Below are 27,546 nucleotides of genomic sequence, written 5' to 3'. Positions count from 1 at the left end.
TTCCCTGGGACTTACTCTGTTTATACGTCTAAAAAAGTAAATAGAATATCGCTTTACTTGACCACACAGAGAACCTGATCTACGGGGGCTGTCTATGTTTCTTGGTGCGTCGCTCCCACCTCAGGTTTCACACAGTGCTGGGTTTTGGGAAAGAAGGAATTCCATGAATGGTGGCGAAGGGACGTGGCACTGAATGGGGAACAGAGGGGCGAAATGCAAAGACGTGGCTTTTCAAGTTGTTCTGCTGCCTAAAGACTGTAGTGAGACATCAAGCATTGCTAAGTGGAAGACAGGAGGCTGTGGAAGTGATGCCAAGAAGACCAAGAGCCAAAGCGGGGATCTCCAACCAAGCAGTGCCAGCTCAGGTGGTCTTATGGACTGACATGAGTGGGTAGTTCTGCATTTGCCTTTTGCAAAGCTCCCTGCTCTTTCCAGGCTGCTGCCGCCAGCAAAAAGAGAGCACAGCCTCTCAGTACCCGTAAACTTTATTAAATGTGTGCTTTTTCATTCTTAAATTAAATTAAAATCAGTCTGCTCCATACTGGAATAGCACCGAAGGGAGAGAGATGACAGCATCACAGAGCAGAGGGGAGGGAGGAGAGAAAATCCAGAAACCATTATATACGAACAAGAATCTTTTTAATGGTTAAGAAAACGGGCATTTTTCCCCCAAATGTGGAGATGTAACATTGCATATGCTAGTGTGTGTGCAAGAGAACCAAGGAGGCTGTGCATCAGGATTAGTCAAAATGACTTAGTGCAGGCTGGGCATCACCAAATGCTCCAGAAATTGGACTCTGTGGTGCTGCAGCCCAAAGCCCACTCTGAATTCCATGTACAGGAGTTGCCTTCACTGATCTTCATGGTGTGTTGGCCTTTGTATTCCTTCTAAGTGGGTGCATTCTTGGCTGGCAGAGTTTTGTAGGAGCCAAGGACGTTCACTGCATGCAGTCAGTGCTGCTCACTGCAGCACAGCTGCAGCCCCTCCTCACCCTCCCCCAGGTCCCAGCAGCAGAGGCCGGGTCTCACAGTGCCAAATTGGGCTCACAAAGGAAATCCCAACTGGTCTGAAATTTTCAGGGTGCTTTGTATAGTTTTCTTTTCAAACAGATGGTCTGAGACTGCAAACAATGCGTGGCATACGAGCCCAAGCTTTACCAGTGCCTAAGAGATCAGAAAGATCTTAATGCTCCCAGATTAGTTTCTCATTGTTAATGTATTGGTTTCTTCCTAATCTATTGATTTCTTCCTCATCGTACTCTATAGGGTCACTTTCATTTTTACTTATAGTCACTTTTGCATACTCCTCCTAACACAGATGCCCAGTACCATGGGCTCAGGAGGGCTGCAGGTTCCAACACTTCACTTCCAATTCTTCTTAGGTTAAAATAAACTTCATGGCTGGATTTTAAAATAAGCCTAAAGAGTTCAGAGGCTTAAACGCCATTAGAGTTCAAAGCGACCTGATTGCACGACCTCTTTTTAAAAGCCATTGTTGATATGTGGAGGGATTTTCAAAACTACTTATGGCCCAGATTTAAAAAAAAATCAATTACAGCCCCTGATCCCTAAATAGTTTTACTAGGAGTGCATTGAGGGAGTCAGACCCTCAGAAAGTAATGGGAGTAGAGCATCTGAGCGTTGATGGGAGTTGAATTTGGGATGCTGGGAGTGTTCTGAAGGCACGTATGAGAATTGGGCTTGGGGATGCACTGGAGCTGTGTGGATTTAACGGCAGTGATTTGCTGGCAGTTGTAGGAACTTGTTTGTAGGAAGGTGCTTCATACCGCTAGAGCTGGTTCAGTATGGGATGAACAATCTGTAGCACTATAAAGCACCTTTATACTAGTCTAAATGTGACCATATGAGAGACAGTAGCAATATAATGATATTGATTTTTTTTAAAAATCATGCTCAAGTGATATTTATACTTGTCAAAAGCATGTACAGCCTAGCCCACCCTTAAGTCTCAAAGGAGCTACCTGCATAACTCTTCTTTGCAGCTTGGAAAACCTCCTTGGTGCCTGGGGGAGAGACAGTGGGAAGGGGAAAACCAGTAGTGTGGCCACATAGGGTGGTATTGAGCCATGGGGCCAGGACACAGCTGTTACCACCATCCCCATGCCACAGCCCTGACAGCCAGGGCATGGGGACCTGAGGTTGGCTTTGATGGTACAGTGGTGGGAGAAGGTCCTGGGAGCCCACAGTGCAAATGAAATGGTCTTAATTGCATTGGGAACTTGGCCTTGCATGCAGAACCAGGTGGGTTTGTGTCCTAAAGGATGCAGGGATGGGGGCTACAGGCAGCCGGGCCCTGCAGTGGGACTTGGTGCCTTGAAGTTGTCCAGGTCCTGAGCTGTTCTCCTGACACAGCAAGCAGGACAGCCAAGCTGGAAATGACTGCCATTGAATGGCAATTTCTGGTACATGCTTTGCATCTTTCCCCTGTGAAATTCTTTGGACTCCTTGCAAACTCTGCTCTGATTTCATTAGGATCATGGCCAACATAGAAACATAGACTGGCTTAGACTGTAGGGGATCATCTTGTTCCAACTCCCTGCTGCAGGCTGGTTGCCAGCCACTAGATCAGGCTGCCCAGGGCCCATCCAACCTGACCTTGAATGCCTCCTGGGATGGGACATGAAGACAAGCAGACATGCAGTGAGCAGAGGCTCAATGCTCCTTCCCAGCCAGGTTTTCTGGGTAATGCCCATAATGCCCAGTGAAGTTTATTGGCCCCCATCACAACATTCTTAAAGTTGGGCTTAGAAAAGGGAGCATCATGTTGGTACACAGCACCATGCCATAATTAGGTGCTCCTATCGCCTAGAAAACGCTGGAGATAAAGAACCAGCAGATAAAGGAGCCCAAAGTAATGCAGGATCCTGCTGCACTAATAGATTTCTGTCTCTGAGCCATTTCTACTGTCCAAAAAAGGTGATAATGATCAAAGCAAAGAATTTAAAGCTTCGGGTTATTGCAAACAGGAGATTCGTTTTGCCTGACAGTTTCAAAGGCCTGCACAGCCAATGCTCTCATTCCCTCTTCCCCCTCCGTTCTTCTTTAGGAAAGGATAAGAAACCTTCCACCATCCACCAGCTTCTCCTCACCCTAGGTGCATTTTTTCTTCATTTTCCCCCTTTCTCCACCTAAAACATTCTTCATTATGGCTTAAAGATCATCCGCCAGATGCTGTAAACTTGGTTCCTGTGTGTGTGAGCAGTGGGATGGCGGGTGTCCCACCTCCTTCCACATGTTTAATGAGCATCACCCAACAGGTCCTCATGCATTGTGAACCTTTCTCTGCCCATCACCCAGACCCCTTCAGATAGGCCTCAATGGGAGAAATGCCCAGCAAGAGGGGGTGCATGCTCCTGGGAGCAGGGAGTTCCCTTGAATGGGAACTTCTGACTGCTTGGCCATTTCCATCCTAAAGTCAAAAGGATGATTTGTTTTCTTTTGATGATTTTTTTTAATTTTTTTTTTTTTTGAGGGTCAAAAACAAACCAAAGGATTGTTGTTTTTGGCTTCTGTAAGGTGAAAATTAAGTTTGGTCAATGAAAAGAGCTTGGTTTAGTGAAGAGGCAAAAGTCAAACCAAGAATGGATAAGTGAAAAATTCTCAAAGATAGAATAAAAAATATCTCCTAGAGTACAGCTTTGAGAACCAAATTAGATGTTGCACCTCCTTTGTTTCATTGTAAAAAGGGGACAAAAAAGGGTCTAAAATGGCATTTCCAAACCCCAGTCTGGCTGACTTGCCAGGCCATGAGCGCCCCCTTGCACCTATTGCTTCTGAAGGTGACTTGAAGACATCCCGCAGCTTTGCACCCCAGTGTTATTTTTTGTGGACCCCAATGCAAAACCTTGGGCCTGCTGGAAGAAGCACCCAAGCTGTAGGGGGGATGTCTGTGGCACCAGGCTGCAATTCACAGCCTCTTTTGGTGACACATCTCTGAGAGAAGAAAGACAACCAAGTAGGGTCAAAAGGGAAAAAAAAAATAGAAAATTAAGAATGAATCGTGTTTCAGCACAGCTATTTTTTTTTGGATTTTTTTTTTCCTGTATTTCCCCCCCACCCCCTACTGATACGTAAAAAAAATATATATTATATTATATTTTCCTTTTCTTAAATTATTTTTGTCAGCCTCAGTCCCAGCCAAAGTCCTGCCCCGTCATCTGGTAGAACTTCATGTTGAAGGGCCGGTAGAAGTCCCGCAGCCTCTGCACCACCTCCTGGTCAATGTCGGGGTGGGTCCTGCCTTTCGTTTTCCCCAGGCAGTGGGGTTTGCTGCTGCCCTCCGCCTTCTTCAGGCAGGGGAAGCCCTTGGTTTTGTTGAAGTAGAAGTGTTTGTCGGTGATGATCCTCTTGAGGCCCAGAAAGTCCTGGACCCTGCCCAGCTCCCCCGCGGGGTCGCTGATCAGCCTCTCCCCACTGACAAAGAGGATCTGCCCGATGGGGAAGTAGAGCAGCCAGTTCTCCAGGTGCTTGGCGTAGATGCCGATCTGGATGGCGCTCCACGAGGTGTCGATCAGGCCCGTAGTCCTGTTTTTGAAGGTCAGGCTCTCAAAGGTGGGGATGTCGGGCTTCTTGGAGAGCGTCTGTGTGTAGTCCGAGATGGCTCTGGTCACGGGGTCCCGCACCACCACGATCAGTTTCGTGCCCTTGGCCATGGAGGAGATGCGGGCTGGGGCCTCCTTGGTGACAAAGTAGCTGGGGGTCTTCTCCATGGTGATCTGCCCCTCCAGGGTCCTGGGCATGAGGTCCCTGAGGAGAGAGGAACATGTTAGTGCCAAGTGTTGTAGAGGAGTCCAAGTACCACAGCTGTGATGTCCTCACACCTCACAACTCAACCCAGCTCACTTTCCTTCTAGCATGGTTAGCCCACGTTGCTCCAACTCAAAAAGCATGTTAGCACAAACCAGAAACTTGCTGTAATCCTCTTCTGCCTCACAAAGACATTTTGAGATGGATCCCCCCTCTTATCCTACCATGAACAGATAGTGACAGGACAAATGGGAACAGTTCTGGAGAAGTGGAGGGGAAATTTAGGTCAGATATGTAGAGAAAATCCTTTACCCAGAGGTGGTGAGATGCTGGCACTGCTGCCCAGAGGAGTGTGGGTGCTCCATTCCTGGAGGTGCCCGAGTCCATGTTGGATGGGGCCCTGGGCAGCCTGAGCTGGTGAGGAGCAGCCAGTCCATGGCAGAGTTAGGGCTGTGGTGGTTTAAGGTCCCTTCCAACCCAGCCATGCTGTGTTTCTATGATTCTATGCCACGACACTGGAAGAATAGAGCAAACCTCTACAGTTCTGACATCCTACCCCTTTAAATTCTGTCCTGCCCACACTGGGTTTTCCTGCACATTGGTTTAAATTCCCCAGAATAACAGTGAATTTCTTGAGTAACAAGAGTCCCTTTCTGCAGGACACAAAGGATTTTTCAAGGGCCAGGATGTAAGACTCCATCTTTTGGTATTTTCAAGGTGGCAGCAAGCTAATGTCACATAAAAATGTGCAATGTCAGCCCCTTGACCTCAGCAATTTCCTTCTTCCACCCAGAGAAATCCTGCACACAAGCTGTTGGGAAGCTCTCCTGGCCCAGGGGAGGGCTTGGTTATGGGTCACTCCTGCTCTCCTGGGCTGGGCATTGGGTGAGATATGCTAAAATAATGCAGCATTTGGCCAGTGGATGATATTTGAGTTAAAAAGGCAAGACAGAATGGTGCAGAACACTTAGCAAATGTTATCTGCTCCTCCCAGGAGCTCCATTAGCTCTCCTTACACAGACACACCACATCAGATCCATCAGATTCACACCACCCAGTTACCACCCCTAAACGGGGGCTGCAAAATGCCAGAGGTTCACCATTTGGTTGCATGACCCCATCCAAGGAGGCAGATTTTTCCTACCTCAGCAGCCCAAGGCCAACAGGAGATGGATGGGGCTTCACCACTGTGCCACCACAGTTCTCATGGCAACTGCAGCCCTGGGACCCACGTCTGCACTCCCTGACCCCAGGCACTGACCCAGCTGCAATGCTGCATGGTGATGGACTGCTCCCCGCCACAGCAACATCTGGTGTGCAACGCTGGGCAATACACCAGCCAAATTAAACCCATCTATCAAGACAGCAACAATGAAAAGCCAACAACAGCTAACAACACCAATAACAACCGAACCCCAGGCTGAGTCGTTATGTTACAAATGAGGTAGTGAGGACTGATCAGCCCTACTGCAATTCTTGCTGTTTGAAACCGAGTTGCACAGAGGCTGAGCAGAGGCATGGTTTCTACAGAAGCCACCTCTGCCAGCAGAGCCATAGTTTCGTGTTGGGATTTGCCATCATCCGATGCTGCAAAGCCAAAAGGATTATATGCGTCAGAAACAGTCTGGCCAAATTTCTGGTGGGTTAAATCAATTGATGGCACTAGGATGCAAGAACCCCTGAGTGACTTCAGCCTTAGGTAGTCCCCAACCCCAATCATACCCAACTGGATGCAGGTGACAAAAATACCTCTGTCTGTTCTCATGCACCCAATGCTGCCCACCACCTGAATGGCCAGGACAGCTGTTTAGCTGGGTCTGCTGCACCCACTCCTGTGCTTCTGTGCTTAAGAGCCACCTTCTTGCATCTCTGCTTGGCCATTGAGCAAGAGAAGCAGCCTGTGCAATGGCAGCAGGCATGCCAACCTCTGTTTGGGTTTTGGTAGTTTAAGTGTTGAAATCTCTGCTGTGTCTTCCCAAGGAGCAGATTAACCCCTTCAGTGGCTGAGCTGCAGCACAAAGACTTTCTTCAGTGCTCAGGAATGAGCCTGCACCTCGGCTGCCAGCCCGGCGGGCAGGGACATGCTGGGACCCACCAGGAATGTGCTGCCACAGCTTTCAGGAGATTAATTAATTACAAAGGGCATCTTTCATGGACGTAAACAGTTGCTTGGAGGCCTCCCTGGACTAATGGCATCTGGGTTTTATTGCGAAAGAGCCACTTGAAAAGACAAGAACCACAAAAATGTTTTTGGCAAGAGCAGCCACCAGCGGGCCCTGCCAGAATAAATGGATTCTGTTATTTTAATTTTAGTAGAGCTCGGGGCTTTATTTAATTACTTAACAGGAGAGGAAGACTCTCCTCAAAGGGTGCATTTGGGATTTGCGTGCGGACTCGCAGTGGGCCCTTAGTGGGGCTGCATCATTGGTTTCAGCCATGCATTGGGTGCTGTGCTGCCTTTACTGGCTGGTGTACCCCGCTGGGTGAGTCCTTCTTGCGGGCACCTTCATGCTGGGGTCACCCTGGGATGTCCCCATAACCGGTCCCCAGCCTCAGGCACTCCTGGTGTGGGAATGATCTTTGATGTCTTGTTAGGGCTTTTATGTCTCTTTATTGACTGAGTGCACAATGATCCCTTTACAAATCTGAGCTGGGCGTTGGCCTGACCCCAGCCATGGGATCAGAGTCCTTAGAGACAAGACTTGATGGCGTGTCCCTATGAGAGCAAGGTTCTGGGGAACAAAGCAGTGCTTCATGTTCAGAAACCCCAGCAATGTATTAGGCTCCATCCCTACAAGCAGAGCACCCGGGGGGTGTGTTTGTGCAGGGTTTGCAGCCTGCAGCGGTGTCACAGCTGCAACAGACAGGTCCTAAGCTGCAGTGTGGGGGCACTGCTGGGAGCATGGAGCTGGGACACCCGGGGGCTTTCCCCAGCCCTTTGCAGCAGCACAGAAACAGAGGTGCTGCTTGCAGCATGACACCTGGGAGCTAAGGGATCAGGTGATGGGAATGAAGCAGAAATGGGAACCAGGATCAGGCCAGGTGCCACGGTGATGGGCATGCCTGCAGCAGCCTTGATGGAAGCACAGAGCCTTCTTTGATATGAAGCCACTGGCTGAGGAGAGTCTCTCCCTGCCCTCTATAGCCCCCAGCCACACAGGCTCCTCCTCTCGCCCACTGCATCTTCACTTCTTCTTCCAAATCATCTCAAGCACTTCTGCATCAGAAAATGCTAAAAGAAAACAAGCACCGTGATCACATGCAATTCCCTTTCCCTCCTCTTAGGCCCTTGCTCCCAGGAGGGCCATTACAGCACGTACAGGAGATTAAAAAGAAAGATGCTCTGGGAAGAGTGATAATGTAACCTGGAGTGTGCACGGATAAATGAATTAAAAACAGTGCCTAACGAGAGGGAGCTGTCCTCACGTTGGGCTGGGGACCGGCAGTTCTCAAAGGGCTCTGAAAGCAGCAAAGACACAGACGAGTTCCCTGAGCCTCCTGTCCCTTCAGACATCACATGGGATCAATAAATGGTGAGATGCCTTCCAGGAATCTGGTAGGACCATCCAAAGATCCCATGGGAGTGAGGAAGGTGAATGAGTGGAAAATGCTCAGAGGTACCTAAGGGGAAAGCAGGACACTGGGCATAGAGCTGCTGGGTAAGACCCAATTCCTGCTGATCTGAGTCTCAAAATGACACCTCCCAGGGCACAGAGATTTTTGTTCTCCTCAATATTCCTGAGAGAATATTAAAGCCAGTGCCCAATTGTGCTGGGCACAGCATGGGCACCTTCACTCCTCAGCCTACACATGGAGCTGCAGCAGCATTGCCTTGTGCTCCTCCTGCCTCAAATCTACCCGCCCTGTGCCTGCTGACAACAGCAGCTCCTTGAGCTCATCATGCGGTGGATGCCGGCGTTTATTTGAGCAACCCTCTGTATTTATGGATCTCATTACAGCTGCAGCTGGGAGCATCTGTTTCCACGCTGCATCTGTCAGGCAGCATCTTATCAGCACGACCCCTCTCTCCTTCCTCTGCCATCCCTTGCAGAGGAGGAATCCGACCTCCTCTGGGCTGCGGGATGGGCACAGCAGCCCCAAGGGATGGTTGAATTTGGCTAAAATCAGTGCTGCTCACTCCAATGCATGGGAAAAGAACCACTGTCCACTGGGGCACCCAGCCAAGTCCTTCTCATGCTGCTCATCGCTAATGCCTGGACGACCAAATACTTAAAAAAAGCCCAGGTTAGGAAGGCAGCAACGTGGCAGTGGTTGCAAGGTGCTTTCATTACTTCACCCAACAGAGAATTGCAGCTCCTGCCATAGGAGGATGCAGCAAAACACAGGTTTAGGGGAACGACAACAGCCTGACACAGTATCCCTAAAATGCAGGCTGAGGGGAAACAGAGAGCCCTGTGTGTCTGCCCCAGCCCTGGTCCTGCTGCTCTAGGATAGGCTGGATAAGGGGAATGCCACTTTACAGCCAGAGGATGGCTAGGGATCCTTTGACCTCAAAGTGCTGCTGTAGCATCACTGCTGCCTGTGCCCAAAGCACGACAGTGGGGTGTTTTTTTTTATTGTTATTGTTGTTTTAAAATATATTAAATGCATAATTTATAGATGTATACATAATTTACATATATCTATTTCTATATGATTTTCATTTATTTTATAAAAAGCAATTTCTTTAATTTGTTCCCTTGCTGTATGCCAAGCACCGCAGGCATCTCTGCAAGGGTTCAGCATCTTCAGTGCTGGGGCTGACTTCACCATATCTTCCTTCGGCTTTACTGCATCTTCCCTTGGCTTCCCCAGTCCCCTCTGCAGCAGGGGAGACCTGCAGTGTCTCCTCTTGGCCATGACCACAAGCCTGCTGTTCCTCAACCTCAGAGCTCTTTGCAGGGCAGAGGGAGGGCAGGGAGTAAACACTTTTAAGGAATGCCCTGCATCAGGCAGCACAGACCCTGTTGTTCCTCATCATGCCCAGATCCATCCCAGTCACCTCTGGCAGTGACCTTCTACAATGCCTCTGCTACTCTGCAACCTACTGATTCCATCAGATTTTGCCAAAGGGGGATTTTTCCCACTGAGACCGTGGGCATAATGGCAGTGCCTGGATGACAGTGAGTTCCGTGAATCCAGTCCTGCCCTAAAGCCACATGTTCATAGAATTTACAATAGGATAGGATAGGATGGGATGGGATGGGATGGGATGGGATGGGATGGGATGGGATAGGATAGGATAGGATAGGATAGGATAGGATAGGATAGGATAGGATAGGATAGGATAGGATAGGATAGAATCAAAGAATCATTAAGGTTGGAAAAGACCTCTAAGATCATCTAGTCCAATCATGGAAGGGAATGGAATGGAATGGAATGGAATGGAATGGAATGGAATGGAATGGAATGGAATAGAATAGGATGGAATGGAATGGAATGGACTAAGTTTGCTGCAAAGTATGTACCCGTTGTGCTGTGGGAAGGGAGCTCACTACCTTCTCCCATCACACTTTGGGATGCAGAAGGGTCACAGACTCTATAAGGATGAGTATGGACCTCAGCCTGAGCCTCACCCTCCACTCTGATATTAATAAACCCTGTTTTGGGACCTGCCCTGCAGTCCTGAACAAGGGTTGTATTTTTTGTTCATAGCAAAGCGGTGCCTACAGGAGTTGGTATTTAGGAGCCTAGTACATAAACAGAGCAGGAGACAGCATGTGCTCTGAAAAGCTTCTGGAGTAAAAAGAGAGATGAGAAGGGGAAAAAAAAGGCATAAGTGACCCAGTAGCAAAACTGAATCTGGTACAACAAAACATCATGAATGCTCTTCTTCCCTGAAGTGTTCTGTATGTAAAACCACCCCAGCACACTCCCCAGTGCTGCTGCTGGCCCCACAGGGACCTTCCCCCATCTCTGCCCCACAAATCCCATGGATAGGCTCAGCCATAGCAGGGGGCTGGCACTGGGGCATATATGAGAAATGCCCCCAGGACAAAGCAATCTGTTGGTCACTTCTCCCCATATGGATTGCCAAGAGTAAATGCTTCCAGCACAGCACCTGAAGGGGAAGGTTAAGGAACTGCTTATTATTGGGAATATCTCCCTCTCTAGGCCTCATTTTTTGATAAATTAGCTTCAGCTTCATTACTCCATGATATATTTCCCTTGACATTTAATTATACTTACCCCAAACACATTAAGCCAATCAGTCTGAACAGCTTCTTATTAATATGCAAATGCCTCCTTTTTAAAAACCCTGGAATATGTGAAAAATCTCTTCAGCCTTCAATTAGGGCCAATGGGGAAGGTGAGGACCCCCTGAAATGCCCTCCTGGTCTGAACACAAGGAGGGGGGACAGACCCACCAACAGAGCGCTGCTGGATTTGGGGCTGGGAGGAGGAGACAAACTGCTGATGGAGGCCCCCGGGGGACAACAGTGTCTGCATAGAGGTGGAGGTCTGATCCCACAACCTCATGTCTCATCCCCATCCACACAGAGGGTGGTGACGCACTGGAACAGGTTGCCCAAGGAGGCTGTGGATGCCCCATCCCTGCAGGCATTCAAGGCCAGGCTGGATGTGGCTCTGGGCAGCCTGGTCTGCTGGCTGGTGACCCTGCACACAGCAGGAGCTTGAAACTGGATGAGCATTGTGGTCCTTTTCAACCCAGGTCATTCCATGATTCTATGATCCCTGGGGACCTCACCTGTGAGCTGCAGAGAAATCTCAGCCTTGCTTTAGCCAAACAAACAGGAACTGGCCTCCCCGCAGCCATGGGCAGACGGGATGTGATTTGCATTGGGCAAATAAACTGAACCACGCCATTAACCATCTGCCCTGGAAGACGTTTGGGTTTTGCTTTCAAGCATCGCTTTCAGCCTCTCTGTTCTCAGATCCCTCTGAACACCGTGGGATTTTCTGCTCAGAAACCAATGGGGAATAAAGGCATCAAGTCATTCCTGTAAGTAATTGGAGAGAGCCACCAGCACAGGGTCTGCTGCTGGGGCAGCTGTTGTCCTCCTGGGGGGGTCCCATGAATTACAGCCACTACCAAAACTGCCCCCAGCCCTCAGGGTTCTCCACCCCAAAATTTTCACTTGGCCAAACATTAAGACATCGCGGAGCTGCTGTTGTCCACTGCATGTCCCTTCACAAACAGCTTGTAGCCTTTAAAAAACACCATTTGCTGTGTTGGTTTTTTCTTCTTTATTCCCTTCAGTTAGGCATTAAAATCGGGACTACATCGCAATCAGTACACTACATAAATAGTCCAATTTTGTCAAACAGCTCTCATGAGCCATAAAGAAACCCAATTTGCTATTGCTTATCATAAAAAATATCTCTTTTCGCGTCTAAATCAAACCAAAGGGAACAGATAGCAAGAAAATAAACTCAACCCTGCTGCTCCGTGACTAAGAGTGCAGGCGGCCGCCCCGGGGAAGGGCTCTCCTGCCCTGGGTAAACACAACTGAGAGCAAATCTGTTGCAAACTGCAGCCACCACTTTGTTTTCGGAAGGTCCCAGTTTATCCTTTGGCAGAAGAGGGAGGGCTGGGGAGAGGTCGGCGAGAAACACAATCCTTTCCTGTATAAACAGCAGGGCCTGCGCTGATTTGAAGAGCATCGTATGGCACATATTTCATGTGTGTGTATACAGAGGGAGAGAAGGAGAGATTTTTCAAGCCAGAGAAAGATGTAAAGCGATCTTATATCATCCAAAGCCAACATCTTGCTCGGACTTCTGGCAGTTCTCCCCGCAGCCAGCCCTGCCACTGCTGCCCCTTCCCCCCCGGCCGCCGGCTGCAGCCTCCCCCATTATTTTTCACAAAGGCATATAAATCACTGTGGAAACTCTTATTATCTTATTTTCCCTCTGCTTCCCTCTTGTCTGTTTTGAGAAAAATTAATGCATTTGTCTCCAGAAAAATGTGCCGTCTCTATAATTCAGTTTTAAAACAAGCACAACTAGCAAATGGATAGACCTCGGTTAGGGGACTCATTTTTCACACGAGTAATTGAACCCTTCCCTTCAATTTTTCCTTTGGGTGTTAAAGACAACTGATGCCTCCCTGGAATTTGCTGAGATCTAAAAAAGATGGAAGGATGGACAGATGGACAGAAAAAGGAGAGGAGAAGGGAAAAGAAAGAAGAAAAGCAAGAAGAAGATGAAAAGAAGAAGACAAGGGAGGAAGAAGTGAATAGCGAGAAAGATGGAAGGAAGAAAGAAAGAACGGGAAGAGAGGAAAAGCCTGAAGCACATCTCGAAGCTTCAGTGTTCTCTTTGAAGGGGCCTCTGGTGTACAGCTCAACTGGGGTCTTCCAAAAGCTCTTGGTGCCTTGGCTTTGGAGGCTCCTTCACCAAGTTGGCAAGGAAAGCTGTCCCCATTACATGTACCTTATGGGACCTGCCCTGTCCAATGCATCCCATTCCGTCACCTCCAAAACTGGGGACAAAGAGTTTTTCCAAACCAAAATGACAGGCAGCTTGGAAGGAAGCCACACCTCCCATGCCATGGGACTGCTGTGCAGAGCTGTGCTCGGAGCAGTGTAGGGATGCTGGCACCCAAAGCACAGCCCCACACTACGCTCAGTCCCTGTCCAATTCCAGCAGTGGTACTGAGGACACTGGGGGTAATTCCAGCAAAGCCACAATCAAGCAAGTGCTCAGGCTGGCAAAGTCTATTGCTCTTTTGTCTTTTGCTGTATTATCTCTGTCCCCTGGGAGCGACAATATTGCTTCCAATGCATAATGTGATTTGCTTGTTTCCCATGTCTGGCCTGTTCTTCTTCTGTGCAAATACATTTTAGACGTGCATGATCACAGCAATGCACGCATTCTTCAAGGGAAAGAAAAAGTGGCCATAGCATGGACACTGGCTGTCCTGAGAGCAGGACAGGGCTTTCCCTTGCTGCAGACTTTGCAGGACCATGTGCCAACTTTCAAGGCAACAGAAGCACCTTGTGGTGAGCCACACTCTCTTGGAGGTAAAAGCACCCTCTGAGGTGTCGTGCTGGAGAATAGTTTGACGTGTTCTTTTCCTGTTGGAGAAGGACACCTGTGTGTGTGGGCACAGCAATGGAGAGCTTTAGCCAGAACCACGCTGCTGAGAACAGAGGTTGTTTCTTAAATTATGCTGAGAAGTGACTTCTTTATATATCACCACACATCTCCTCCTGCTGCAAGGCCAGAAAATCCTTTATCTGTATTATAAAATAGAAGGACTGACCTCAGGCTATGATCTAAAATATATGGAGTCACACAAGTTTACCCTTGCAGTCATTCTTCATCCTTCCTGTGCCAATTCTTTGTCCTTTCGCTAAATGAAACTTTAATGGTGAGGAAAGGGCTGCCTACTTTCATTCCTGGAGCAAAGCAGTCAAGTGCAAAGAGGGCAAAAGTCTCCAGAAAACAGAAAGCTTAAAAAAGATTCCTCGTAGCCTCATTTGCAAGTTCTGGGCTGAAGATGTGAAGCAATCTCACCCGGCCTCCTCCAGCTCCCCTGTCTATTGAGGTATTTTAGCCACAGCTCAAAAGGTCGTGCATTAAGAGCTCTTTTCTATGCTCAGCTATTCCACCTCGTCCCAGGGAATGCATCACTGTCTCACCCAGTATCAAACGGAGTCATCTTACATATTTCAGGAATTCTCACTTGATTGCAGATCTAAATTTCATGAGCACATTGTGCAGCAAGCAGGGGAGAGGCAGAGGTGGGGCTGGATGCTCACCCCATGCCTCCCTCCACATCATGCATGGGGATGCAGTCATTTGGGAATCAGTGTGACATGAGGTGATCCTGCTCATCAGGGAATAGACAGAGAAAGGGAAGGGAAATGGGAAGGAAAATGGGAAGGGGAGGGGAGGGAAGGAAAGGGAAAGAAAATGGGAAGGGGAGAGGAAGGGAGGAGAAGAGAGGAGTTTGTCAAAATATGAATGGATGAAAAGAAAACCAATGAGTGAACTGAGGTTTACGAGTAAACACGAGTCATCAGGATCCAGGCCAATAAACCTCATCTTCCCCACTTGGCACCCAACTGAAAGGGACTGGGGCTCCTTCCCAGTAGGACCCAGGAGCTCCCAGCAGTGAGATGTTGGCTCTTTGAAGCTACTTGAAAAGCTGAGACCCCTGGACCTGAAGATTCTTAAGTGTGATCAAAGAGATGGGCAGAGATAGCAAGGAGGATTAATGCCTTTTGCAAAAGCTTCTTAGTGAGCCTGGTGGGGCTTTTTTCAAAGGGGACTAGGGGAGATAGGCACTTAAATCTCACTCACATCCCTTATTTAGTCTGCAGATCTCACGCTGGAGCAGAGCAGCAATGTGACCCTGAAGCACTTTCCAAGCAAGAAGCTGAACTGATTGTGGCTGGGTTAGAGCTGCTCGTCCTGAGTGGCACCTTTGGGTGGAAAACATGGAGGGTCTGATATATGAAAACAGAGATGTGGGACCAACAACACACTGAGCCCCCGTGGGATGTGTTCTCCACTATCTCTAAGGGAGCTGCAAGTATTAATTATTACATGGGTTCGGTTATTCTTCACTGCTCATGTCTCCCCATATTCTCTTTTCTCCCTGATAATAAAAAGGTGTATCAAGAAGACACAGAGATTTTGTTCTCCAGATGCTCCCCAGATGTTTTGTTCCCTGGTGCCTTACTCGTTCCCATCACCATTGTAGGAAGGGAAAGCAGTACAAGAGAGCCAGGAAAAAAAAAGGCAGAAAAAATGAACTAAGAACCTGTTCTCATGCAAATGTTCCTTGTGACGGTAATAACACTAATAAAAAGAAAAGCTGCACACCATGGGCTGGTCACAGGGGATGCTCTGTAAGCATCACTGCAGGTCCCCTGTTACCATCACAGACATGGGGCCCATCCGCTGTGCCCAGCACAAGGCAAGCGGCTCCCAACCCATTGAGGGACAAGGGCACATGTGATGTGCTATTGTCCCTAATTTGATTAATGAAGCGATCACGCTAACGGGGCATTCCACACACACACAGCACCTTGTTACAAGCCCACGCCAGGAAATTCCCATCAGAGCATTAATTCCCCAGTACTTGCCTTTCCCAACCTTGTCAGGTAATTGTTTATGAAAAGATGAATGTATACAATAATAGTGGGTGAAGGGAGCTGATGTATGTGGTGTTAATGAATGAAATAATCAGTTTGGTAATAACTGGCATGTGTATTTGTCAAAAGGGAGCCAGCAGGACATTAGCATTCTGCAGCCACCAAACCTTTATCTCCTGGGCTTGTGTTTGACAACCGCCCCCAGATAGTCCATGAATAAAATACAGAGTAGTACCCAGACATAATTAAACTGCCAATGTGGATGTACCTAAATGAACTTGATATCTTAATGACGCTGGATAGCACACAAATAATGAAGGCAGTGTGAGAGGGCTGCAGGCACTGAACGCAGTCGTCCCGGTGCTCATTGACATGCATGGGGACCCAACCTGCACCCAACCTCACCGGGGTGTCAGATCCTTCCCAGACCTCTGATGTGCTGTTGTGCAGCATGGATATGGGTTTTTTAGGTGTTGATTGAATCAGTAGACATGTCCCTCTTTTTTTTCTTTTTCTCCCATCATGGAAACTGTTTCTTGGGGAAAAGCCTGAGGACGGGCTGCCCAGAGAATGGGGACACATCCCCAGGTGGATCAGCAGCACACATAGAGCCACAACCCATCCTCATCCACACCAGCTGCCAATAGCAAGCCAGATGCACCTGGAGGCTGCTGGGCACCCTTACAGCAGGTACCCCATCCCATCCCATCCCACTCCACTCCATCCCATCCCATCTCACTGCATCTCATCCCATCGCATCCCATCCCATTGCATCCCACCCCATCCCAAACAAACTGCCCGTGAGCCCCAGCACTGCAGGCTGTGAGTGTCCATTCCACAAAGGCAGGGCTCTGCCTTCAGGGAAACACTGTGCTGAGTTCACCTGCCATGCCGCACCGACGGTAATTGCCACTTATTGCTCTAATGGTTCCCATTTTAGCAGCAAATGAGCGACGTACAGTAAGTATCGGTTCTATTAAAGAAATCATAATGGGAAATTAGAGCGCACACGCTATGGGGAAGGAGCACTGCCCTGGCTAGGCGGGATGCAGCCACGCTGACAGCTGACAGCAGCGCAGCCCCTGCCTGCTGCTGCCGTAACTCCCATTTATTTGCACACAATGAGCTCCGTGCGTAGGAGAGCAGCATGTGCTTGGCTTGGGCTGCAATGACTTGAGCTGACTGGGAGGATCAGAAACTGCATTGGAACAGGCCCTGTCTCTCTCTACAAGGAGATAAAGAAACAAGGAGAACAACAAAAAAGCACAACAAGTTTGGGGTTCCCATCTTCACCCCACTGCACCCTACCTGCCTATCTCTGCTGAATGCTCTGCTCTGGCTGCCAGTTATTAAAACCATTGCTTTCTTCCAGGGAAAGAAAGGCACAGTGAAAGGCATCCCCGTGGTGCACCCTCATTAGACAGTAATGGTGATTTCATTAGATTAAATAACTCCGATGATCCCCAGAGACCAACTGCACTTTAAACACACAGCCACGGAGTTAGAATTACTGTTATTTAACATCGATTAGATTACAAGGCAAATCCAATTTCTCCCCTAAACATATGATGGCTACGATTTGCTGAGCTCACAGGAGATGCTAAGGACAGCATTCCTGGAAACCTGTCCTGGGGGGGCCTGAGCTGCAGGACTTGGGGAGGACTCACTTGTGGGAAAGCACTGCAGGGTGAGGATGATGGGTTCAACTGCACTGAGGGATGCAGATGGACAGATGGACTCCAGAGAGTCTGCTAAACTCAGTGGTCTGATAGATACACACATTCCTGGGGTAGTAAGGTAATGCTCCTGGATGAGCCAGCTCCCAGCAGGGCAAGGTGACCATGAAGGTGACCTGGAGCAGAGCAGGACCCAACAGGGCACTCAGCAAGTGTGACCATGGGAATTCAGCAGTAACTCCCAGGGATGGAGGGAAGAGCCTTCATGCATGGCAGAACTCCCAGCGAGCGCCAGCAGCTCTGTGCAACAGGATGATTTGTGCCTTCAGGGAGTGCCAGATGACAAGCATGGGTGCCAAGGTGGATCTGGATGGAGAGGAGAAAGGTACCTGAGCTGAGGTGTGACGTGGTAGCCTCACTCGCTTCCCTTTGCCGTCCAGGGTCAGCACAGCCAAGGGGAGGGTGATGGCTGCTCAGTGCTGCCAGAGCCCCTGGGATCATCAGGGTGCACAGATGGGAGCCAGAAATGGGGACAAATCCAGGCACCAGCTGCAAGCTGGCAGGTCACTGTCACCCGGCCAGACACCCCATTTGTAATCAGGAAGCTGTGAGCAGATGAACCCTGTGATATCTGCACCCAAATGCTTTGCTCACAGGGAGCTTGTGCAGGGCTCCTGCCTGTGTCCCACCCCCATGGTGCTGGAGGGAGACAAACCCAATTAATTGCCATGCTCTGCATCTGGGTCCGGCCAGGAAGCCCTTCCCCCACTTCTGGCTCCTCTGGAGTGCACCTCCAGGTGTGCACATCCCACTAAATCCTTCCTCTCTGAGCCCCTTCTTGTGGATCCACTGCTCTGGGAAGCACAGGAGGCAAAGCAGCTCTTACAAAGCCCTCTGTGGGTGAGTGCAGCAGTGCAGCCCCATTGTACAGATGGGGAAACAGCCCAGACATGGCCTTGACTTATCATCGCTCAGGCTGAGGGAGATTCCCAAGGCCTGTCAAGGTACAACACAGGGACCTTATCTCACTAACCCTGTGCCACAGGGACACAGCTTCCTTATGGTGGGAAACCCAGAAGCTGGGATGTGGGATTTCTTCCCCCAAAAAGGCTTCCAGACAGCACAAACACTAAGAACAGTAAAAGATGCTGGTATATGGCATTACAATAAGGAACATGGAAGTGATATTGAATGTTACTGACAAAATGCAACATTTGAGAGCCCAAAAATGCTCGTGTGAAGGTGCAGACGTATCAATCATCAGATAAACATGGAAATCAGAAACAATTAGCTTTGATATTTCCCCATAGAAGGCAACCCCAGCAAGCACAGGCTCCGGGAAGTTGCCCTTTTCCAGCTGGAAACGTCACAACAAATCACCCTGACTTTCTAACATTTTCAGCAGAAAATAAATGTCTTGTTAGAGGAAAAAGAAAATACAATGGAAATGGAGCAGGTTCAGATGGCTCAGCAGCAATGGAAGCTGAAGGTCTCACAGGCTGCTCCCAGCTCCCACTCACCCACCAGTCAGGGCAGGGGATGCTGCTCCAGACCCAGGCTGTGGCTCAATGGGAGTTTGAAGTGGGGATCTTTCTATCTATCTCCACAGCTGATGGTGTTGCAACTGAAAAAACGAGTTATGCAGCACTTCTGGGAAGCCAGGAGGATGGGCTGGCTGTGCCCAAAGGGAACCAGGCATTTCTGAGAATGTCTTCCTGCAGAATTGTTTGTGATTCACATCCTGCTAATAGTCCCACAGCTTGGGGGTGAACGTGTTTAACCCCAAGCCATGAAAACTCACATGTTCCAGGCAATGCAGGGACAGCAGCCAGGACAGTGGGGCAGCCTCAGCCCTCCAGACCATACTTGAACAGCCCCACTGCCCCAACAGGGCTCTGCACTGGGGGAATACCCACAGCATCCCACCCTAAGAACATGACCTTAACTGCAATCTAATCCACTTCCCTCCCCTAATACCTGCACATAATGAATTTGCAAAGATTTATGGCCACAACAGCAGCCCCTGCTCCCTGTTGCCAACCTCTTCTGTTTCACTGTGGAGGCAGTTTGGGTTACCTCGATGCTCTCCAGGGAAATAGTGTAATTAGCGGCTCAGGAGTTTTAATGCAGACAAGGAGGGCAAACAGGGGGGAGGTGACTCTCCGATTTGCTGCTTACATGTTCGTTGCTCTGAGCTCTTTGGAAAGGAACCAGCTCCCTTCCCCCTCCCCAGACCCAACTGCTCTTATTAGAGACTTCAAAAGGTCGGGGTGAAACCCAAGCTCAGCTGCAGGCACAGTGGTAGGGATGGGGCAGCCCCATAGACCTGGCAGAATTACTGGCAGGAGCCCCTGCAGGCAGTAAAGAAATTGCAGGAGGGAGGGCCAATGCAGGATCCGACCCCAGAGGAGGACTCAGGGTTTATAAGCAGGGTGAATTTGCTGCTTCTCTAAAGCAGCATCGCAATTTTTGCCATAAATGGGCTCTGGCCCCAGCCAGCTGGAGCCTCGCGCTGCTTTTCACAAGATGCAGCTCTATGAATTTAACTGACAAAATCTTGGATGGCTGGGGCCATATTTTCAAGCTTGCTCAGCATCAGCAGACAGGGTCGGGACAAACCCTGCTGCAATCCCCTGGGGCCCGGGCAGAGCAATGGGGGGGCACATGGATGGACCCCCTGCAGGCTCCTGCACCCAGGCACCAACAAGGGTGAGAAGCTGAGCTGAAGAAGACGATGGGCCACTCAGACTTCTGAATCTCTGAATGTCTCCAAGAACTGAAACAACGAGTCCAATAAAGCACCGACCATTTGTTTGTATGCTTTCTGATGGGAATGGGGTTGACTTCTCCCTATGTGCCAACAGGGGAGCTCACCCCACCATCAGGAACCAACACTGTAAACATAATTCTCCGCTGCCCAAAACGAGAAGTGATAGATAAGGATGCAAAATGTTTCAAAGCACCACCAATAATAATAACGTTTGGGGGTTTATTTAAGGGATGAGAGCCCCAAACCCAGCTCTTTGCACTTGGATTTGCTGGGGTGCTGCGTCCAGACGGTGCCACCTTCTGACAGTGCCATCAGGCATGTACACTAGATGGCACTCTGCCTTGCTGCGAGGTGACAGCGAGCCGAGGCTGTCCCAGGCATCTGCGACAGGGAAAGGCCCGTCTGTATCTGCCTTCCTGGTGTTCTCAGTGCCTTAGAATCAACAGAACTGGTACCGTTGGAGAAGACTTTTGAGATCACAGAGTGCAGCCATTACCTGACCTGCCGAGTCCTATCACTAAACCTTAGTGCCACATCCCGATGTCTCCAACACAGAGCAGTGACTTCCCTCCTGCTTTTACACATGGGCAAACAGAAATACTTTCTGTGCCTACAGAGCCACAGGGCACAACCTTCCAACTGCTTCAAGCCTTCACCAACATGACCTAGAGTGCCCAAGCCCAGATTCCCTGCAAAGGCATTGCCAGAACCAGTCAGTTACCATCCTATAGCAACTCCAGGACATGAGCGCTGTCTTTGAGCCTATCCCAGCCAGTCTCCACCTGCTGTTGACAGTGAATTATCCGTGCTTTGGGGCCAAGACCATCCTTTGTTCCTTTTCTTATACAGCACCTGGCACAATGAACTCGGTGTGAAACGCTATCTGATTACACAGCTAATAAATAAACAAGGACCTTGATCCTCTTCAACATGGGTTTGTCCAGAAAAACTGCTGCAGGCTGCACTTGATGCTATTTGCAATTCAGATGTGTTCGGGAGACATGGTGTTCTCAGGACAAGGAGCAGCCGTTGCTAAACCAGAACTTCTCACACACGCATAGCAGGGAGTGGAAAACCAAACTAGCACAAACTTGATGTCCAACAGCACAAGCCACATTCTGGCAGGGCATGTTGTGAACACACAACCTTGGTGTTGTTGCAGATGCTGCGAGGACAGGTGATAAGATCATGCTGCTCCAAGGCAGCTATTGCTACAGCATCTCCCTCCTACAGAGAGGTTTGCACCTCCCGATGCCTGCTGCAATGTTCATTCATTGTACTCACTCCCCAACGCCTCCTCTGACACCATCTGTGCCCTCCTGTCCCCTTGCTCACCACTGGGGTCACAAAGCACTCCCAGATGGTGCTGCTGAATCACAGGGACCACAAAACCCAGACCTCTGGGCCAGCCAGCACTGCAGGAATGGGCCACCTCCTTCATCCCCAGGGCTCTCGTTTTGCTGTGATTGGAGCTGGGAAATTACACAAGAAGGTGGGATGCAGCTGTGAGCAGCTGCTCTGAGCACGTTCCCCCCCCTCAAACCAAACCATCCCAAGACATCCTCCGTTCCCTTCGACTCGCACTGGTTGCCTGGACTTAAAAACAAAGAAGGAGGAAAAAAAGAAGGAAAAATATAGAAAGGCTTGTAGAGAAACCTCAAGAGGCCATTAATTATGAGAACTCCCCAGATCTGGGAGCAGTGAGGAGGAGTGAGACTTACACTCCCAACCTGATGGGGTAACTTTGAAGCATCTTTCATCTTCCCCTGGATCGGGTGTAATCTAATGACATTAGCTTGGCTTCGCTCTAGTGGAATTGGCATCGGTGCTGCAGAGCAGGGAGATTAAAACATATGAAATAAATGTTCCTGGGGTGACTGACAGCCTAATGACATTCCAACAGGCAGCTCAATCAGCGCGAGGCTAACAAAGGATCAGAGGGAACCAGCCAGACTTGCAATATCACCCACAAACACAGATACTTTTTTTTATTCAGGCTTTTTTTTTCTCCCTTCTCTATTCCCATGACTGGATTAGCCCCTATTCCTGAGTTGTCCCCGGGCTGTGTGCAAGCCGTGCTCTGGGTGGGGGGTTGCAGTTGAACACTATTAAAACACATGCTCACCTGCTATTGAACTCTGTGAGCTCAATAGCCTTGTTCAGGGCTGAAGCAGCAATTTCTGTGCTGGGAAGTCAATGAGAGCTTTGTGGGCTGCCCCCTCCCTCCCTTTGTCCCCGTACAAACAGGGGGCTCGCAAACCCAAAACAGAGAGAGCTGCCATTGGCACACATCTTCCCTCCATATTCAGCCCACACACCAGCTCGGAGGTGTCACACTTCCCAAATTAAACCAGTCAGATTGACTTTTATAAATCAGCCTCTCTGTAGGACAACCGCCTTCCCACCCAGACACAATGTTGGCTGCGAGGTGAGCCATTATTCTGCTTGATTTAACAGGCAGCACTTCCCATCACTTGTGTGCACTGTGCAGCACCCCAGGACCATCCAGACCCACTCCCATCCGTGCACCCCACATCATGTGCAACAAGCAGCGGGCACTGGAGGTGTTCTTTTGTTCCCAGGAGGAACCACAATCCTCTCACACCTGAGGTCCCATCTGGAACAGGTTGCCCAAGGAGGTTGTGGATGCCCCATCCCTGCAGGCATTCAAGGCTCTGGGCAGCCTGGGCTGCTGGGTGGCAACCCTGCACAAAGCAGGGGGTTGGAACTGGATGAGCACTGTGGGCCTTTTAAACCCAGGCCATTCTATGATTCTATAACATCCCACCTCTTTGCTTCTCAGGGTGCCCTCTGTGGTACCTGGATCCACTGACCCAGCAGCAGTTCCCCCTAATGCAAACCTGTGTCCATGCAAACAGCCATAAACGTGGTGCTCCCTGCAACAGGGTGCTGGCCAAGCCGGCTTCCCGTGGGCACTGAAAGCCAACCCCACTGTTTATGCCTTGTAATGATGCTGTTTAGTCTGACGGCCGGGAAACAGAAATGCACGTGAAACCTAAGACTGATGCCAAAGATAAGAAACGAGGACCCCTGGCAAACATCTGGCCCTTTCCCCAGCACTGAACCCTCATCAAAGATTACAGCAAACCCATGGAGAGACACAGATTTTTGTACAGCGAGCATTTACAACAGGTGGATAATGGGTAAGTGGGGGGCTGACACTGCCATCACAATGGGACCGTGTGCATTTGGAGAGATTACTCACACAAGCAAAGCCGGCAAGATTAGGTCTCAGAGGAATAATCCCATACAAAGCATTCACTGTACCTCAGCCTCCATAGGGCTAATAAAAGCAAAAACAAAATGCTGAAATTCAGTACATCAAATACCAGAACAAACAAACTGCAGCAATTAATGGGAGCGCTCAGCGTACCCAGTGCTCACACATAACGATTACACAAACAGCCTGCAGGGCAGCACCTCCAACCAGCGCGAGCTGCCGGATCAGGACCAAACCTCTGGGAAATGAAACCCCTTGTGCTGAGGGCTGCGCTGTGCACTCAGTGCTGGTGGCTCCTCCTCTGTCTGGGTCCGCGCTCCTCGCCCAGGCTTCATTTCAAAGCCAGCGGGGCAAACCCACTGCTGTGTGCTCCCCAGTGCTACAGGAGCATCACTGATAAATGAGCTTTCCTGCGTATCCCCCATAAATTTCAGTAGATGCCATCCCAAAGCCATGTGTTTATTTTTCCAAGTCAAGCCTCGATTAAACTCCTTGAGGTTTGCAGATTCCTTTTTAATGCTTCCTTTCTGATATGGGGTCGGCATGTGGAAATTGGATAAGCGCGCACTAAAAATGTAATTCTGTAGACAGCTTCAGCCCACACCAAAGGAAATCGTTCTGCTTGGAGAACCCACACCCTGCTGCCAGCAGCAGCCCAGCACGCTCCTGACACCATCGGACACGCAGGGAAGCTCATCACTTCCACGTGTTAAGACTTTACATAAACACTGGACTGTCGGTACTATCCTACTCCACATTTCAAGGCTGTCACCACGAGCTCAGCCAAAATCACTCTTATTCTCTACCAACAGCCGTGCTTCACTTGCAAGCAAAATAAGCTCTGGGGCTGCCCCGAATCGTCTCCTTTTTGCTTGCTTATTCACAAAAGCCACAAACACGCTATATAGAAGAGCTGTTTCTCCCTCACCCCGACCAATCTTTTCCTTAGGAACCTCTGGCAGATGCTCCTCTGCGAACTTTGCAACACATAAGGCAAACATCTGAGCAGCAGCAATGCCCCTCGGCTGTAACATTCTCTTTCTTCTCAAGGGGACTCCTTCTCTTTGGCTCAATGAAACACTAACGCATCTAAATAAGCACCCCATCCACCGTACTGTTTGTTTTTGAGGCAGGTGAGCGCGTCGGTTGCCCTGGAACTGACACTTTGGGTTACTCATCGCAGAGCTCCTGCAACATTTGCATGGGAAATGTGCGCCTTCTGCACGCTGGAGGCAGGAAAGCCGCTTTTAAAGGCTGCGATGGGCTGGGAGGCTGAGGAGCAGCGGGGTTTGGGGCTCGGCTCCCACCCCGTATCACCACGCAGCCCCGGGACGCGGAGCTCACCTCGCTGTCAGACCCCGGAGCATCCCGCAGCTCTGCCCCGAGAGAGTCGGGAGATGAGCTGGGAGCGGGGAGAGCTGAGGGTCACGGAGAGGGCTGGTGGAGGGGGTTCGGGAGCAGCAGGGACGGGGAAAGCGGTGGAGAGCCGTGGGCTGGGGGATGCGGGGAGAGAGAAGCCCGCTCGGGCTGAGGACCGGGGAGCGGGGCTGAGGTTCGGCGGCCAGCGGGGGGCACTGCCGGCTCGGGTACAGCGCTGCCCGGCTCCGCCGTGCCGCCGCCCGCACCCCCGTCCCGTACCTGTACCAGGCGAGGCCCCGCTCGTAGTTGCGGTCGAAGAAATGGGGCTCGGCGCCGACGGCGCGCACGTCGGGGTGCACCCGCAGGAACTCCAGCAGCGCCCGCGTGCCGCCCTTCTTCACTCCGATGATGATGGCCTGCGGCAGCCGCTTGCTGCCCTCTCCCAGCAGCAGTGTCAAGGTACCGGCCGTGCCCGCCGCGCTGCCCCCGCCGCCTCCTCCTCCCGAACCTCCGGCACGGCTCCCTCCTTCCCCGGCCGGCACCTCCGGGCCCGGCGCCGCCTCCTGCCGCCGCCGCCGCTGCTTGAGCCGCTGCAGGAGCCGCTTCCTCCGCGCCGCCGCCGCCTGCCAGGGAGCCAGTTCGGCCGAACCCCCCAGGTACCCCCCGCCGCCGCCCTCCTCCTCCTCCGAGGCGGCGCCGGCGGCGATGATGGGTCCGGGTAAGGTCTGGCAGCGATCGGCCAGACAGTAAAAGACGTAGAGTGACATGAGCAGGGAGCAGAGCATCACCAGGAACTTCTTGAAGATGCTGCGGGGCAGCGGCTCGGCGGCGGGGGCGGCCGCCGCGCTCACGGCCATGCTACCCCGAGGCGGCGGCCGGGCGCCCTGGCCATGCTCCGCCGCCGCCCCGCAGCGCTCAGCGGCGGCGGAGGAGGAAGACGAGGAGGGGGGGGACCGCGCTCCGCCGCATCCCCGCCGCTCCCCGGACCTCGCCGCGGCGGAGCTTCAAGGGGGCATCGCCTCGGCGGAGCCGCCGCCCCCCGGGGCCGGGTGGGGAAGCGCTGCCGGGAGCCGCCGGCTCTGGGTGCTGGGGGGGGGGAGAGGGGAGGGGGGTTCGGCGCGGGGCTTCCACGTGCGGCGGCCGCCGCGGCAAAGTTCGCCCGAACCACCGGCGGGGAGCGGGGCGGGGCGGGGAGGAACGGCGGCCAATGGAGGGGAGGGGGCGGCACAGCCCATCCCGGCGGGAGGGAGCTGCGGGGTGTCCGCGGGGAGCGGCGGCGGAGGGCGGCCCCGGGAGTGGCACGTCGCTCCCGGCCCCACCGACAGCGCAGTTGCTCTCGCGGTGAGTCCGGTGGGCGTCTGTCGGGGGGATGTCAGCTCCCCCACCCCACCCTGCGGTGTCTGTCATCATCAGCCCGGTGTCCGGGACTAAGCCCTGCTTTGATAAGGTGTATCCTTACCTGGAAAGAGGTTCTTCGCACAGAACCATCCTCTTTATAGCATCAGTCCAGCTGCGGGGACGTTGTTACACTGAAAGCTGTAATGCGTGCAGCACTGAAAGACCCGAAATAGGTGGTGAAGGAACCTGAAATCAGCACTGAAAGACCTGAAATCGGTGCTGAAAGACCTGAAACCAGCACGGAGAGACCTGAAATCAGTGTGGAAAACCTGAGATCGGTGCTGAAAGACAGAATCAGCAAGGAAACGTCCCAATTCAACACTGAAAGACCCGAAATCAGTGCTGGAAGACCTGAAATCAAGCTTTTTTTCCCCATTCCCCTGAACAAATGACCCGCAGGCTGCGTGTGGAATCAGCAGATGCTGGCATTCCCACGAACAAAAAGCAATGCTGCCTTCTGAATTTGCTCTCCTCCTTTGAGAGCACACGAAATACCCAAGCATCCATCAGCTCCGTGCTTCGGCTGCCTGGTGCTGAGGGCTTCATTATTCCATTGCCTGTGGGAATGTCCTTTTCATTTGAAATGTTTGTCATAGATTGCAGGTTTTTTAAACAAACTCACACATGAAACACTTGTCTTAGATACCCCCCCCACCCCTCATGCCCTCTCCCTCCCCCCCCTCTCCCCCCCAGCTCTGTTTGGTGCAGACTTAACTAAGGAATTAAACTTCAACTCTTTGGAAGTTAAGCTGGTGCGTCTACAAATTATTCCATGAGAAGGGGAAAAAAATTGCAATGAATAGTAATCAGCCATCTGCAGAGCTGGCTGACTACTAGAAATGTGTTTCCAAATAGTAAACAGGCCAAAATTCATAACAAATGTTACTTGCAATGAATTATTCGACTCGATCTTCTCTCAGCTTGAGGATGCTTCCTCTCTAAGCTGACACTCGAATGTTGGGACTTCCAAACTTAGACCCGCTCAGCAGCAGTGCAACCAGATCCATACACCTGATGTTTGCAAATGCAGTTCCAGCTCTGTGTGTTTGGCCATGCTGCAGTGTTGCAGGTATTTCCATGCTCTGACATGCAGGCAGATGCCTGGTGTGAGTTACAAAGGGCTGTAAGCAGGTTAGGCCCCCAACACCTCTAGGCAACTACTTACATCATTAGGAACCTAAATGCCTTTATAAGCCTACCCTGTGATCCGGTGCTCATTGAAGTCAATGAAAAGACTTTGCTGACATCAATGGGCTTTGGAGTGGG

General features: G+C 50.8%; 2 protein-coding genes across 2 annotated transcripts in view; one reads left to right on the top strand and one right to left on the bottom strand.

Annotated features, from left to right (window-relative positions):
* Nucleotides 1-15,363, top strand: part of LOC116654209 (uncharacterized) — a 110,845-nt gene extending 95,482 nt beyond the window's left edge. The window contains exon 7 of the mRNA XM_085522472.1: nt 15,053-15,363. Coding sequence (XP_085378598.1) covers nt 15,053-15,124 — 72 coding nt within the window. The 3' untranslated portion in view covers nt 15,125-15,363. The remainder of the gene's footprint in view (nt 1-15,052) is intronic.
* On the bottom strand, nt 470-25,980 carry LOC107322259 (heparan sulfate glucosamine 3-O-sulfotransferase 3A1). The gene is made up of 2 exons (XM_015880124.3): nt 25,162-25,980; nt 470-4,767 (listed from the first exon to the last, which is right to left on the bottom strand). Exons 1-2 carry the CDS (start codon nt 25,737-25,739, stop codon nt 4,149-4,151), a joined length of 1,197 nt encoding a protein of 398 aa, XP_015735610.2. The 5' UTR covers nt 25,740-25,980; the 3' UTR covers nt 470-4,148.
* Between the last annotated feature and the right edge of the window lie 1,566 nt (nt 25,981-27,546).

The sequence above is a fragment of the Coturnix japonica genome, chromosome 23 (assembly GCF_054131305.1).
Source record: "Coturnix japonica strain WE chromosome 23, WE-NBRP24, whole genome shotgun sequence".
In the NCBI taxonomy this organism is placed as follows: Eukaryota; Metazoa; Chordata; class Aves; order Galliformes; family Phasianidae; genus Coturnix; species Coturnix japonica.
The sequence above is the reverse complement of the archived record's forward strand: the minus strand, read 5'-3'. Positions and strand labels throughout refer to the sequence as shown.